This window comes from Bos taurus, chromosome 12 (assembly GCF_002263795.3).
Source record: "Bos taurus isolate L1 Dominette 01449 registration number 42190680 breed Hereford chromosome 12, ARS-UCD2.0, whole genome shotgun sequence".
Classification (NCBI taxonomy): Eukaryota; Metazoa; Chordata; class Mammalia; order Artiodactyla; family Bovidae; genus Bos; species Bos taurus.
In genome coordinates this window covers 21,399,681-21,415,339 of record NC_037339.1, presented here as the reverse complement: position 1 = coordinate 21,415,339, position 15,659 = coordinate 21,399,681, and the positions used below count along the sequence as shown (strand labels likewise).

Genomic DNA, 15,659 nt, shown 5'->3' with positions numbered 1-15,659 from the left:
GTTTCGTCGTTCCTCTTCTCTATTGGCTCCTGAGGAACCTTGCGGCATTCCCCCCGCCCACACGGGGCCGACTGTGCACCTCAATTGGTTGCCGGTAGGAGCTTCCCACGACCCTCCAGCCAACAGAATCTCCAGGGGAGTGGACAAGTTTTCCGCGTGGCGTCCTGGGTCCCGGCCCCCTCGTGGGTGGAGCCGTAGGGGGAATTGGGCATGGGGAGGGCGTGGCCTGTGATGGACAGTCGGTGCACCCGCCCTCGGCCCCCTCCCCCACCGAAGCCCCCGCTCAGGCGCCTCTGCCCCTATTCTAGAGCCCCGCCGCCGGTCGGAAACCAATGGGAGGCTCTTGCGCGTCTGGGATCGATTTTCCAGGTGCGGAGTTCACAACCGCAGCAGCTGCAGCGTTTCTGATCCGCGGCGCCCTGGAGTCAGGCGCAGAGCCCCAGAGGGAGCTGCGCAGAGCGGACCGGACGGTGACCCCCGCCACGCCGCACCTTCCAGGCCGGCAGTGGGCGAGCCTGGGGATCTGCATCTCCGGCCCGGTCTACGCGGCTTGCCCTGGCTCCTTCTCTCCCTTGGCACACGCCCAAGGCTGAAGACAGACCGAGGCCAGAGCGCACCGGTCAGGAGGTAGCGGAGATCGGTGAGGGGGGACGGGCTCGCCCCGCCTGGGTTCAGCTCGGCGGAGTACACTCGGGCACCGACAGACAGGCCCGTCTCCGGGTGTGGGTGAGGGTCTCCGGCCCACCCTCCCCTCAGGCTCTCATCCCTGCGCCCCCCAGGGCCAGGGACAGAGTGGCGCGCAAGTTTGAATTAGCCGGTGGGGGTCGAGCTGCAGATTGCTCCTCTGAAATGCAGGTGCCGGATTGGGTTAGAACCGAACCACGAGGATGCCACCCACGGCGCGCTCCTCCTCTCCCTGGGTTTTAACACCGCGCTTCTCGTCCCCTGACCAGGTGACCTTGGGCTCCGGGCTGAATCACAGAAGAAATTAGTTCCTCCGCGAGATGAAGCCAGAGGAGGAGAGACCGATTACAGATCGCGAAAAGGCCAGCCGGAGAGTGAGTTACTTTCCCGGGGTGCTGTGTGCGCACACCTGCCTGGAGGACCTTCGGCGCTCACCTACCACCCTTGCTGCGCTCGGCGCGTGGTGTGCGCGGGGGAGGCTCCTCGGCGCGTGGTTTGTTAGAGAACACCCTTTAGAAAGGGCGTGCTATTAACTGGTTTTCAGTAACAGTTTAAAACCCAACACTTTTCTGTTCGTCGGATGTTGAGGAGTTTGATGCTGGAGAGGTAAAGTGAGAGTTGACTTGTTTTGTAAGATCCCTAATTGCCCAGTTCGAGTAAATTAGCTGTCCTGAAAAGTTCTTCAAGAATTGGTGCATCGACCCCTTCATGGTCGTCCTGTGGTGGTGTTTTGTTGTTATTGTTTGTTTTTGAAGAACTATTTTGAGTTCATTAAAATTATGCAAGTAATTTAGTGTAGTCTCTTAAAAACAGGACACAAATATTTAGCACGAAAAGCAAATCTATTTTCCAGTGTTTTTCTGCTCATGTTCATAGGTCTTCATTCATTCAGCAAATACTTACTGAAAACTTAACATTTCTCAGGCACAGTTTTGGAAAAGGAAATGCAGTGGTGTTCACATATCTGTTATGTTAATGCATATCTATATCTCCAGAGAAATCTTTAGGTTCTTGTGTATGTGGTTTTAGAATATTTGTTAGTATTAATCGCTTAGTTGTGTCCAGTTCTTTGCGACCCCATGGACTGACTGTAGACTGCCAGGCTCCTCTGTCCATGGAATTTTCCAGGAGAGAATACTGGAGTAGGTGGCCATTCCCTTCTCCAGGGGGTCTTCCCCACCCGTGGATCTGAACCTGGGTCTCAGGCATTGCAGGAGGATTCTTCACCATCTGAGCCACCAGGGAAGGTTTTACCTAAAGGAGATCATATAGTGTGTGTGTGTGTGTGTGTGTGTGTGTGTGTGTGTGTGTGTTTTACCTAAAGGAGATCATGTAGTGTGTGTGTGTGTGTGTTCCAGTTTCACAGTATATTTTGGAGATTGTTTCATGTTAGTACATAAGTGTCCATGTAACTTAGTTTTGAGAGAGTCATTTCCTAGGCAGGTTGATAAGGAGCCTAGGGGTCCCCAAGGAGAAGGGGGTCTGGAATTCTCAAGGAGGAAGAAAGGACAATATCCTGCCTGAGGACAGTCTCTGAATTAAACCTGGCTAATTCTGTTATCTTAAAATGTAAATTATGGGAGTAGGTCTGGTGAGGTCTTTATAACCTCCAGACATTCTTTGGATTCATTGGAGAGTATATAACTTCATTGCTAACACTAGCAAGGGGGTACTCTTTCTGCCCCCTTATGATGCCTATGTCAGAAGCTTTCTCTATCTCCTTTATACTTTAATAAAACTTTATTATACAAAAGCTCTGAGCGATCAAGCCTCGTCTCTGGCCCTGGATTGAATTCTCGTCCGAGGGCCAAGGATCCCAGTGTCTTCGTGTGATTCAGTAGCAACCTTTCAGTTTCACCTCTGCGCAGTATGGATGCTCCATAGTGTATTTCTTCTTTTCCCATGGGTAGACATTCTGATTGCTTCTATTTTTTCTCTCTCACAAATCATGCTGTAGTGGACATTGTTGTAGGTGATTTTTCATGCTGACCTTTGAGTATTTCTCTAGGATAGATACCTGTGCTTGGTCACTTCAGTCGTTTCCAACTCTCTACAACCCTATGGACTGTAGCCCCACACTAGGCTCCCTTGTCCAAGAGATTCTCTAGGCAGGAATACTGGAGTGGGTTGCCATTTCCTCCTCCAGGGGATCTTCCTGACCCAGGGATTGAACTCAAGTCTCCTGCATCTCCTGCATTGCAGGCAGATTCTTTACTGTTGAGCCACCGGGGAAGCCCAGGATAGACGCCTAGGCCAGGGTTGCTGATCTGAAGAGTAGACTGTGCCTTTCCTACAGATGGCTGAAATTCATTAGACAGCATTATTGCACTCCCTTTTGGGGTGAAATTCATCTAGGCCCTGGTTGTGTAGAAAGGAAGGAAAAATGCACTATGGATGGGCAGAGAGAGGCTGCTCAATAGTTTATTCTTACTGGGATGACTCTGCATTTAATGGAGGAGCAGGGAGAGCACCTGTGGGGGAGGGCCAACTTGTAGAGAAGAAGAGACTTAAAACTCTTAGGGTGCCCTCACCGCTCTGTCCAGTAAAAAAAAATCCTTATCTTTCCAGGTCAAGCTCGAGACCTGCCTCTTCTTGAAACTCTGTAACTGTCTCTGTTCATGTCACGCCTCACCCTCTTCTGGATTCCACTGATAATGCTGCCAGCCAACATTATTGAGCTTCCTATGTGCTGAGCATTGTGTTGAAGCACTTTCTATTCCTCTGTGTACACGCTCATTTAATCCTCACAAAACCTTGTGATGTAGGCATTTTCTCATCTTCACCATTTATTTGACAGTTTGTTTCAGTACAAGCATACCTTAGAGATACTGTGGCTTCGGTTCCAGACCACCACAGTAAAGCAAACAGGCTTTGTTTGGTTTCCCAGTACATATAAAAGTTATGTTTATACCATGCTGTCATCTGTAAAGAAGGCTGAACGCCGAAGAATTGATGCTTTTGAACTGTGGTGTTGGAGAAGACTCTTGAGAATTCCTTGGACTGCAAGGAGATCAAACCAATCCATCCTAAAGAAAATCAGTGCTGAATATTCTTTGGAAGAACTGATGCTGAAGCACCAGTCCTTTGGCCACCTGATGCAAAGAGCTGACTCATTGGAAAAGACCCTGATGCTGGGAAAGATTGAAGGCAGGAGGAAATGGGGATGGCAGAGAATGAGATGGTTGGATGGCATCACCGGCTCAATGGACATGAGTTTGAGCAAGCTCTGGGAGATGGTGAGGGACAGGGAGGCCTGGCGTGCTGCCGTTCATGGGGTCACAAAGAGTCGGACACGACTGAGCTACTGAACAACAACAAAGTGTACAATAACATTATGTTTTAAAAAATGTTCACATCCTAATTTAAAAATAACTTGATTGCTAAAAAATGCTAACCATCATCTGAACCTTCAATGAGTCATAACCTTTTTGCCAGTGGAGGGTCTTGCCACTACCAGCTGAGAATTGTCACTCGCCACATGATTCTACAAGTATGAAATCACCGGCCCCTGCAACCATTGCCCTTCAGCACACTCTGCAAAGAGTTCAGGGCAGAGATCAGGAATGAGGTACTCTGTGCTCTCAGAAAACTAGCAGAACAGGCCTTCAGATAGTTAGATACTTTCAGGAGATTTTATGAGCCCAGTTTCTTGGATCTTCTCATACCTAGGAAAACACTCAAATCATTAGTGGAGACCTCTGCTCCATGTGACTGGCAGCAAGCAACCGTCTCAAAAGATGTATGCTTAACTGCATGTATCCCCCTTCCCTAAAATCATATATATATGCTGACTCCCCCCACTGTGCAGCAGTTCCTCAGAGCTATCTCATTGTAGGCCCACATGAAACTTAACTCACAACTCTCAGTCTGAGCTTTTTTTTTTTTTTGGTCAATACCTCATCGTTAATGGATGCTGACCCATCAGGGTGGTGTTTGCTGAAGGTTGAGGGTGGCTGTGGCAATTTCTTAAAATAAGACAACAGTGAAGTTTGCCATACTGATTGACTTTTCCTTTATGAACGATTTCTCTGTTTGATAGCATTTTACCCACAGGAGAACTTCTTTCAAAACTGGAGTCAGTCCTCTCAAACCCTGCCACGACTTGATCAACTAATTTGATAAAGCTTATGTAACGTTCTAAATCCTTTTTTGTCATTTCAGCAGGTCTTCACAGCATCTATACTGGGAGTAGATTACATCTATGAGCAAACCACAGTCTTTGTTCATCCATAGAAGCAGCTGCTCTTCCATGAAAGTTTATCATAAGATTGCAGCAATTTAGTCACTTCTTCAGGCTCCCCTTTAATTCTCCTTCGCTTGTTTTTCCCTGCTAGCTCACCTGGTAAAGAATCCGCCTGCAATGCAGGAGACCCTGGTCTGATTCCTGGGTCAGGAAGATCCGCTGGAGAAGGGATAGGCTACCCACTCCAGTATTCTTGGGCTTCCCTTGTGGCTCAGCTGGTAAAGAATCCACCTGCAATGCGGGAGACCTGGGTTCAATCCCTGTGTTGGGAGGATTCCCTAGAGAAGGGAAAGGCTACACACTCCAGTCTTCTGGCCTGGAGAATTCCATGGCTGTATAGTCCATGGGGTCGCAAAGAGTCAGACACTACTGAGCGACGGGTTCAATCCCTGTGTTGGGAAGATTCCCTAGAGAAGGGAAAGGCTACACACTCCAGTCTTCTGGCCTGGAGAATTCCATGGCTGTATAGTCCATGGGGTCTCAAAGAGTCGGACATGACTGAGCGACTTTCACTCACTCACTCACGCTTGCTTTTCCACCACATCTGCAGTTACTTTCCTCATTAAAGTCTTGAACCCCTCAAAGTCATCCTTGAGGGTTGAAATCAATTTCTTCCAAATTCCTGATAACACTGGTATGTTGACCTGTTCCCATGAGTCGTGTGTGTGTGTAGTTGCTCAGTCGTGTCTGACTGCGACCCCATGGACTGTAGCTCACCAGGCTCCTCTGCCCATTGAATTCTCCAGGCAAGAATACTGGAATGGGTTGCCATTTCCTTCTCCAGGGGATTGAACCCAGTCTCCCCACATTGTAGGCAGATTCTTTGTTGTCTGAACCACCAGGGAAACCCATGAGTCATGAATGTTCCTAAGAAGAGTAAACAAATAATGTTATTCTGATGCTGAGAAGTGTGGTGAAGTACATGAATCTTGGGAGAGGCATTAGGATGACATGGAAGTGGAGGGCCTCTTTTAAGCAGGTGATCGGGGAGTTCTTCCTGGAGGAGATGGCATTTGCGCGGAGACCCAAGTGATTCAGATTTGGGGGAAAGTGTTCTAGGTTGAAGAACCAGGGGGTGTCAAGCTTCTAAGTTAGGAGTGACCTGAATTGTCTGAGGAGCGATAAGAAAGCCAGAGTGGCTGGAGCAGAGGGAGGTGGGGGAAAAGGTAGAACACGAGGTCAGTGTTCATCATCTTTACAGAGAGAAGTTAGGTAGCTTTCTGGAAGTCCTGCAGCTGGTAAGGGGCAGATCTGGGATTGAGTCCCAGCTTGGCCTTTCTTGCTTTCCCAGATATGTATTTTCTTCCAAACTTACTTGGCAATTGGTCATATACCAATTGCCTTTGATCAAACTTTTCTTTGCAATATAGTTTTGAACAGAGCTTTCCTTTGCAACTCTGCGCTTCTTGAAAGTAGATGCCAGGTTAGAACCATTTAAAAACTACTCTGTGGAGAAGGAAATGGCAACCCACTCCAGTATTCTTGCCTGAAGGATCCCATGTACAGAGGAGCCTGGCAGGATACAGTCTGTGGGGTCACAAGAGACAGATACGACTTGGTGACTAACCCACCACCACCTTAAGTGGGCTTCCCTGGTGGCTCAGACTGCAAAGAATCTGCCTGCAATGTGGGAGACCCAGGTTCGATCCCTGGGTCAGGAAGATCGCCTGGCGAAGGGAATGGCTACCCACTCCAGTATTCTTGCCTGGAGAATTCCATGAACAGAGGAGCCTTGAGGGCTATAGTCCATGGGGTTGCAAAGAATCAGACACGACTGAGTGACTAACACACATAAAATGCCTACTAATCAGAGATAAAATTCACCAGCCAAGAGTTTAGAGCCGGTTACCACTGCCTTAAGGAGCTCCCCTGACTCATTAGAGAATGAAGTGTCTAAATGACATTCCAGTGCCTGTAGAAGACAAATGTTTGTGTAAAAGAGTTGATATAGTTTATAAAGTTTGTAATAATTTATATGGTTTATAATATATCACTTCTGTACTCACTGAGTGTCAGGTGCTGTGCTGAGCTCTTTATGTGATTAATAGCTTTTTATTCCCCTATCAACCCTGTGGGATAAGACTACATTTAACTGATGAGAAAGTGAGCCCAGAGAGGCATGGTCCTTTGTTGATCATCACACTGCCAGGGAGTGACAGAAATGAGACCAATCCCAGGTCTGGCTGTGGCCAAAGTCCACAGTGTAACTAACAAGTTCTGCTTGTCATTTTTAAGAAAGGGGCCAAGGAATCCCTTGAGGAAATATGGACAGGAAAATGCCAAAATTTTAGGCTAATTGTGCTTTTACAATACTTTCTGTATAAATCTTGAAAATGAAGTAATTCTAGAGCAGGAAGGACTTTGATAACATCTAAGCCCCAGCCCCCTCCTTTTATTGATGAGGGCCCGAGACTCAAGAACTCTCGCAAAGTCACAGAGATACAAAGCCAGAACCACTGCCAACTGAAGTTTTGTTCCAGAACTCCATGGCACTTTTTGGTAGCAGTGCAACCCAAGTCATATAGCAATTTGGATTATAAGTGAAAACATCTATATCTAATTCCAAACTATAAATTTTGTTATCTGTGTGGAGCTCAATAAACCTTCCTTTGCTGAAATTATCCTTTTGGACTGTATTACGATAGCTTAAAGGTCATTTATTCATGCTTGCTGAAACATTTTCAATGACTGGATGAAAATATTTATGTTTACACTGGTTCCTGATTTTTAATGTATCCTTTGGGTTTAAAAAAATTCACTTGTCATCCTGTTTGTCTTTAAAGATACTGTTTTATTGAAGGGAAAAAAAGAGATGTACTTCTTAAAAGCCAAAAAAAAAAAAAAAACCTACTCTGCACAGCATATAGTAGGTGCACCACAGTGGCTCTTGAAGAAAGAATTAGACCATGATCCCCTCCTCTGGTCTTCTCTTCAGAGGCCTCCCCGTGGGGCGGCAGTGACCCTTCCTGAATAGGAGGTGGCCGGTGACCTGGCCATTGGCCTTCAGTCCACGAACACTGGAGCACCTTCTGTTCACTTGTGGGGGCCGAGCAGAGGGATGCAGAGATGAACAGAGGTCCGCCCCATGCTCTTGGAGCCGGCGGTCATAGGTGCTGGAGCAGAGTTGTCCTTACAGGGTAGGTCGCACAGACAAGGGTGACCGGCCTCTCCTGGGAGGGGGGGTGCAGAAAGCACTCCAGAGGCAGTGGTGAGGTCCTGGAGAAGGAGTGGGCGTTGGCCGGACTCACAGTGGGCTGGAAGGAAGGATGCTGCCGGTGGAGACTAGCATGTACAAAGGCCCAAGGACAGGACTGGAAGGATGCATTTGGGAGGCTGTGAGTGGCTTGGAAAGTGATCATGGAAGGCCCGGTTTTTCAGATCAGGAGTTTGGACTTTACGCCCAAGATTGGAGAGTTTGAGCATAGGACAACAGTCTTGAGACACTCAAGGGAGTCGAGCTGTTGGAACCTCGCTAGAGGCCTTGGACAATGACCTGCACCATCCAGACTGCAGGTGGCTGAAGAGCCTAAAGAGGAACTGGGAGACGGCTGTTTTGTCCCTTTTTTTGTGGAGTCTACACTCCTGAGGGTCCTAATGTCAGAGGCCGGTGGTTATCTTGACAGCCCCAACACAGAGCACATTTGGTACTGTAGTAACTGGGGAATACATTACAGGGGTGTGAGCGTGCTGGCTTTATAAATGTGTTTTTATCTGACATGCATCCTCTTCTCCATTGCAAGCATGGGGATGGGTCAGTGACATGAGCACTGTTCACTGATAGCATAGCACAGATAGCGAGGACATATCCGAGATCAAGTATGTGCAGTGTTATTTCTATCTGTAGAGTTGGAATCACTGCCAAGTGGAATTCTGGAATGTTTGTGACTTTTTTTTTTCTTAATTAGGTTAAAGGAGAAAATCTGAGCAGATCAAAGGTTGATGAGATAAAAGTAGAGGGCAGAGCAGAGAGTGACTCTTATTGTGATGTAACTAATCCTGCAAATAAGAGTTTTAAAACACCAGTAATTGTGAAATCCATGGTGCTTGAATCTTGTAGCAGCTTTGTTGAAAGCCCGGTTCCTCCCCAAACTAAAAGCCACCCCCAACATCGGGCATTAGAAACATTTAAAATTCATTGGGAAATTGCTATTATAAAAGTAATTTACCTCTGTAACAAAAATCTGGAAAATAAAGACCAAAAGGGGCAACTTACTTCTTTTCCTGCCACTCTCAGGATTGTTAAAAAAAAAAAATTCAACTGAGTAAAGATCTAATTGGTGGGGAATTCCCTGGTGTTCCAGTGGTTAAGATTCTGGGCTTCTAGTACAGAGGGCCCGGGTTCCATCCCTTGTCAGGGAACTAGACCCCACATGCTGCAAATAGGAGTTCACGTGCTGCAACCAAAACTCGGTGCAGCCGAACAAATAAATTAATTACAAAAAAGATCTAATTGGCTTTATTTAATTATTCACGAATCAGTCAGCCTCCTATCTTCACAGAAAGAAAGGGGCTCCAAGGAGCTGTACAAAGTGGAGGATGTATAGGCATAGGAGAGACAGGGCAAGTTATTCTAGCAAAGAGACGATTGTTTCAGGTCAGGTCGCCTTCCTATTGGGGAAAGCAGGGGTCTGTCAGGCAGATTACTCGACTAGTGCTGCCCAGCTGGTTGCAGACGTGACTGGTTGAAGGTCATGCTGTTCCCGGAAGAGACTGAAGGTGCAGTTAGGTTACATATTATGTCTTGTTTGCTGATGTGGGGTTGAGCGTAGGTGACTCCCTAAGGGGTGTGTTGTTTCTTTTTTAACAGGATGACTGTCATAAGTCTGTTCGTAAACTTCCTTTGTTTGCTTTTGTTGCACTAGCTGTTGGTTTTTAGAATTAAAACATACCTTCTTGCAATTCGAAGAGAATTGGCATTTAACATCTTTGTCGTATTTTATCCCAATGTCTTCTTCATTTTTTTCCCCTCTAAACCCAGTGGTGCCAACATTATAGATATACTTTTTAAAAACTATTTTAAAAGCTATCTATCAATGGGTTTGTTGTTGTTATTATTACCATTATCGAGTCTCTGGCCTCTCTTTCTCTGTCCCAACGGACTCTTGGTTTCATTTGAATAATTCTTTCACTGGCATGCTGGACTTTCTTGTCCCTCCATCCTATTGCTCCAGCATCAGCATACAAACCGCCCTCTCTTCTCCTCACCGGAGCCACAGAATTGCCACGGAAATTCAGGCAACCGCGTGGCCGTTGCCCCTGACAATTTGTTTCTAATCTCGGTGGTGCCTGCAAATGCCTTCGTCTCATTAGTCAACCTGTGAGTCAGTCTTTCAAGCCTTCGCCACCGGCAGCAAGCCCTCTGCTTAGTCTCTGTCTTCCCTTCTCAACAAATGGCCTCACTTCTTACCTGGAGAAAATGGACACCACCGCGTGTGATTTTCTTCGACTTCCTGCCTGTCTCTCTGCACCTTCTCTCCACATTTTGTGTAGCTCTCCAGTCCGTTTTCACTGCCCATCCCTTGTCTCAGGAAGCCCGCCTTCCTTTCAAGGTCCTCCCATCTCCCTTCCTCTCTGCTGGTTCTGGAGCCTTTGTTGGCCTGATCGGGTCTTGCTTTGTCTTCTCTTCGCCTCTAGTCTTTCCCTCTCTCTGCAGGCTTTTCTCCTTCAGCCTTATAAAGCCGTCCATCTGCCTTCACCCTGAAGTCTCCTGGCCTCGTGTCTCCCGCTGGCTGTTGTACTACTTCTGTCTCTCCTCTTCCTCAGCCTTTGAGGAAGAATCCTCTGTACTTGCTTGTCTCCACGCCTCCACTCACTTTAACACTTTCCCTTTATTATTATTAGTTTATTGAATATAAAAGACGTTGATATATAAACATGCACACATACATAGATAGTTATAAAGCATAATAAACCAGAGAACACCTGACCCAAGAACAGGAGAATTATCAATGTCATGGCTTCTTGGCATTGAGGGAACTCAGCTGTATCCTCCTTGTCTTCTTGTGTCACCCGGAGAAATACCCACTACAGAGGTAACTACCAGCCTCAATTTTGTGCTTGTTGTAACCCAACTTTTGGGGGGGGGGTGTGTGTGTCTTATCACATATATGAATGCCTGAATTATATATTATTTAGTTTTTTGGTTGTTTCTAAGCTTTGCGAAAATGATATTAAAGTGTGCTTAGTTTTCTGGGGCTAGGTCGTCTCAGAGGAGCACTGTGTTTCTAAGATCCACAGCGGTGCAGTGTGCTGTTGGGAAGGTAGCACATTTTATCCATTCTCCTTGAAAGACTTGGTGAGCTTTGTAGGTTTTTGCAGTCTGTCCACTTCTGTTGCCTCATCACGCTCCCAAAATCTTTTTTGTTTGGGCTTCCATGAATGTCAAAGGCATATCCTCTCTAATTCTTATTTTAATGGTCTCTCTACTACATTAAAAAAAAAAGCTTGATTGAGATATGATTCACATACCATGAAAATCCCAGGTATGTGCAAACATCTTCACAATCAATTTGGGGACATTTTCATCACCTGAGAAAGAAATCCTGCCTACGCTAGCTATCACCGCCCCCCGCCCCCCACAATCTTCCCACGACCCCTGTGCCTGAGTAACCTCTACTTTCTGTCTCTATAGATTTTCCTATTGTGAACATTTTGTATAGCTGGAGTCTTTGTCTTCTTCCTGATCTTAGGGGGAAAGCTTTCAGCCTTTCACCATGAAATAGGATGTTAGCTGTGGGTTTTTCACACTCTTTATCAGGTTGAGGAAATTCCCTCCACCTCCTAATTTCTCGAGTGTTTTTATATGAAAAGATTTTGGATTTGGTCAGATGTTTTCTCAGTGTCTATTGAGGTAACCATGTGTCTTTTACTTTTTATTCTGTTGATATGATGTATTGTTGTTTGGTCACTAAGTAGTGTCTGACTATGCAACCCCATGGACTGTAGCCCGCCAGGCTCCTTGGTGCATGGAACTTCCTAGGCAAGAATACTGGAGCGGGTTGCCATTTCCTGCTCCAAATGGTGTATTACATTAATTCATTTTTGGATGTTAAGCCAAACTTGGATTCCTGGGACAAATCCTACTTGGTCATGGCATGTAGCCCTTTTTTACGTGTTGCTGGATTTGGTTACCTACTGTTTCGTACAGGAATTTTGTGTCCATATTCATGAAAGATACTAGATTGTTTTTCTCGTTTCTCTTGTTTTCTTGTCATGTCTTTTCTGGTTTTGATATCAGGGTAATACTGGTCTCAGAATGAGTTGAGAAGTGCTCCCTTCTTACAAATGTTTGATAGAATTCAATGTTGAAGCTGTCTGAGCTTGAGCTTTCTTTTGGAGGAAATTTTTTATTATTACTAATTGAGTATCTTGTTACAGGTCGGTTCAGAGTATCTATTTCTTGAGTCAGTTTTGGTAGTTTGTGTATTCTAAGAAATTTGTCTGTTTCATTTAAGGTATATAATTTGTTGGTATATAGTTAGTTGTTCTTGGTGAAAAAGCTGGCTTGAAACTCAGTATTAAAAAGACTAAGATCATGGCATCTGGTCTTATCACTCCATGGCAAGTACAAGGGGAAAAAGTAGAAGCAGTGACAGATTTTCATTTCTTGGGCTCCAAAATCACTGTGGATGGTGACTGCAGCCATGAAATTAAAAGATGCTTGCTTCTTGGAAGGAAAGCTATGACAAACCTAGACAGTGTATTGAAAAGTAGAGACAGCACTTTGCCGACGATATAGTCAATGGTTTTTCCAGTAGTTATGTATGGTTGTGAGAGTTGAACCACAAAGAAGGCTGAGTGCCAAAGAATTGATGCTTTTGAACTGTGGTGTTGGAGAAGACTCTTGAGAATCCCTTGGACTGCAAGGGATCCAACCAGTCATTGGAAGGACTGATGCTGAAGCTCCCATCCTTTGGCCACCTGATGCAAAGAGCTGACTCATTTGAAAAGACCCTGATGCTGGGAAAGATTGAGGGCAAAAGAAGGGGACAACAGAGAGATGGTTACATAGCATCACTGACTCAATGGACATGAGTTTGAGCAAACTCTGGGAGATAGTGAAGGACAGAGGAGCCTCATGTGCCACAGTCCATGGGATTGCAAAGAGTTGAACACAACTTAGTGACTGAACAACAAAAAGTTGTTTCTTGGTGCTCCTTTAAAATCTTTATTTCTGTAAGATAAGTAATAATCATCTTTCGTTTCTAATTCTAATAATTTTCGTCTTCTGCCTTTTTTTCACAGATCATTCTAGCTAAAGGTTTGTCAATTTTGTTGGTCTTTTCAAAGAGTCAGCTTTTGGTTTTGACAGTTTCCTCTATTTCTCTCTTCTGTCTTTTGCTATTCCACTCTAATCTTTTTTATTTTCTTTTGAGTGTGTTGAATTGTGTTCTCTAATAGATATGTTGAAGTCTTGAGTCCTGGTACCTGTGAATGTGATATTACGTGGAAATAGGATCTTCTGCAGATCTAATCAGTTAAATTAAAATGAGGTGCTACTGCATTATGTGTGTGTGTGCTTAGTCACTCAGTCGTGTCTGACTCTTTATGACTCTCATAGACTGTAGCCCTCCAGGTTCCTCTATCTATGGGATTCTCCAGGCAAAACTACTGCAGTGGGTTTCCATTTCCTTTTCCAGGATATCTTCCCAACCTGGGATCGAACCCATGTCTCCTGCATTGCAAGCAGATTCTTTACCATCCGAGCCACCAGGGAGGCCCCCTTACTGCATTATAACGGGCCCTGAGTCCAGTCACTGATGTTGGTATAAGGACACCATGTGAACACACAGAGAAGAGGAGGCCATGTGGTTACAGAGACAGATTGGAGGGATGCTTCCATAAACCAAGAAATGCTAAAGCTTGCCAGCATCCACCAGGAGGTAGGAGAGGGATGTGGAAGAGATTCTTCTTCAGGGTCCCCAAAAAGGAAAATCTTGACTTCTAGCCTCAAGAGCTGTGAGAGATTAAATTTCTAATACTCAGTGTATGGTATTCTGTTACCTCATAGGACACTGATACACCTCCCTTCTGCTTGCTTTAGGTTTCGTCTTTCTTTTCCAGTATCTTAGGCAGAAATTTGGATTATTGATTTGAGATCCTTTTTTCTTAATGGAGAAATTCACAGCTGTAAGTTTCTCTCTAAGCACTGCCTTACCTGCATCCCATAAGTTTTGTCTTATCGTGTGTTGTGTCTTCATTTTCATTTATCTCAAAGTATTTCCTAAACTCCTGTTGATTTCTTCTGTGACCCTTTGGTTATTTCGGAGTGTGTTGTTTGATTTCCATGTATTTGTAAATGTCCCCAAATTCTTTCTGTTACTGATTTCTGATTCCATTGTTGTCAGAGATCATACTTTGTGTTGCTTCTGTTATTTTAAGTGAACTGAGGTTTGTTTTATGGCCTAGCATGTGGTGAAGCCTAGAGAACGCTCATGTGTACCTGAAAAGAATGAATATTATACAGTTGTTGGGAGGAGGGTTCTGTAGATATGTTAGTTGTTCATATTTTCTCTCTTGTGAGTCTGATACCAATTTCAGTGTGTGTTTTTTTCCTCCTACACCAAACAATTCTCGGGCACCAGTGGGTGTCCTACAATTTAATGCATTTGTGATAGTGTGTATCTGGAGAGAGCATCAGCTGCCATGGGTTAAGGACTCAGTCCTGCAAGACGGGCCCCTTTGTCCTTCCGCTTCAGACACCAGTCACAAGTCCAGGTTGTCACCTGTGCTTCTTTGGGTTTCATTTGCTAAGGGGGCCCACAGCTCAGACACATTTATCTACTAGATTAGCGGTGTGTTACAAAAGGGTACAACTCAGGAACTGCAGGAAGACAAAGATGCATTCGGCAAGTTATATGGGAAGGGCCACAGAGCTTCCATGGTCTCTGGTCACGCCATTCTCCCCAAGTCTTCACGTGGTCATCAGCCTGGAAAGTCTAGAAAACCAGTCCTCTGGGGTTGTTATGGAGGCATGAATGATTAAATCATTGGCTGTCAGTGGTTGAACTTGATCTCCAGACACTCTATCCTCCCCAGAGTGTTCGGTGGGACTAAATGTTTGAACCCTGGAATCACCTCTTGGTTCCCCTGGCCACCAGCCCCTATCCTTGGGTCTTTTAGAAGTCACTTCTCTAGCTGTGACAAAAGACACCTTTATCATTTTTTCTAGCACTCTGGAAATTCCAAGAGTTTTAGGACCTCTGTGCCAGAAAGGGAATGGAGACCAAATACGTATGTCTTATTATAAGACAACAGTATCACATATTTTCTGCTTGACCTTCTGCCTAGTTTTTTTGTCTGTTATTAACAGTGGAATTGAAGTATCCAGCTGATACTGTTGAATTATCTTTCTTTCCATTTCTGTCAGTTCTTGGTTCATCTGTATTTGTATTCTGTTATCAGAGAGCATATGTTTATGACTTTTCTATCTTTCTGGCAGATTGACTTTTATCATTATAAAAGGTCCCTTTGTTTCTGATAACAGTCTCTGCTTTAAAGTCCATCTTGCTTGGCACTGGGCTTCCTAGGCGGTGCAGTGGTAAAGAACCCACCTGCCCATGCAGGAGACACAAGACACTCGGGTGTGATCCCTGGGTTGGGAAGATCCCCTGGAGAAGGAAATGGCAACCCACTCCAGTATTCTTGCCTGGAGAATCCCATGGACAGAGGAGCCTGGCGCGACTATAGTCCATGGGGTCGCAGAGAGTCAGCTGCAGCTGAGCAGGAGCAC

At 45.3% G+C, this 15,659-nt stretch overlaps 1 protein-coding gene across 3 annotated transcripts in view; it reads left to right on the top strand.

Moving 5' to 3' along the window:
* The first annotated feature begins 70 nt into the window (after window positions 1–70).
* Window positions 71–15,659, top strand: part of ATP7B (ATPase copper transporting beta) — a 74,255-nt gene continuing 58,666 nt past the window's right edge. Inside the window, exons 1-2 of one of the 3 annotated variants that reach the window (XM_005213721.5) lie at window positions 71–369; window positions 954–1,058. In XM_005213721.5, the coding sequence (XP_005213778.1) occupies window positions 1,005–1,058 (54 nt within the window). In that variant the 5' untranslated portion in view covers window positions 71–369; window positions 954–1,004. Of the gene's footprint in view, window positions 370–395; window positions 641–953; window positions 1,059–15,659 lie in introns of those variants that run through there. The other 2 variants (XM_005213720.5, XM_005213722.5) reach the window with 2 other exon arrangements.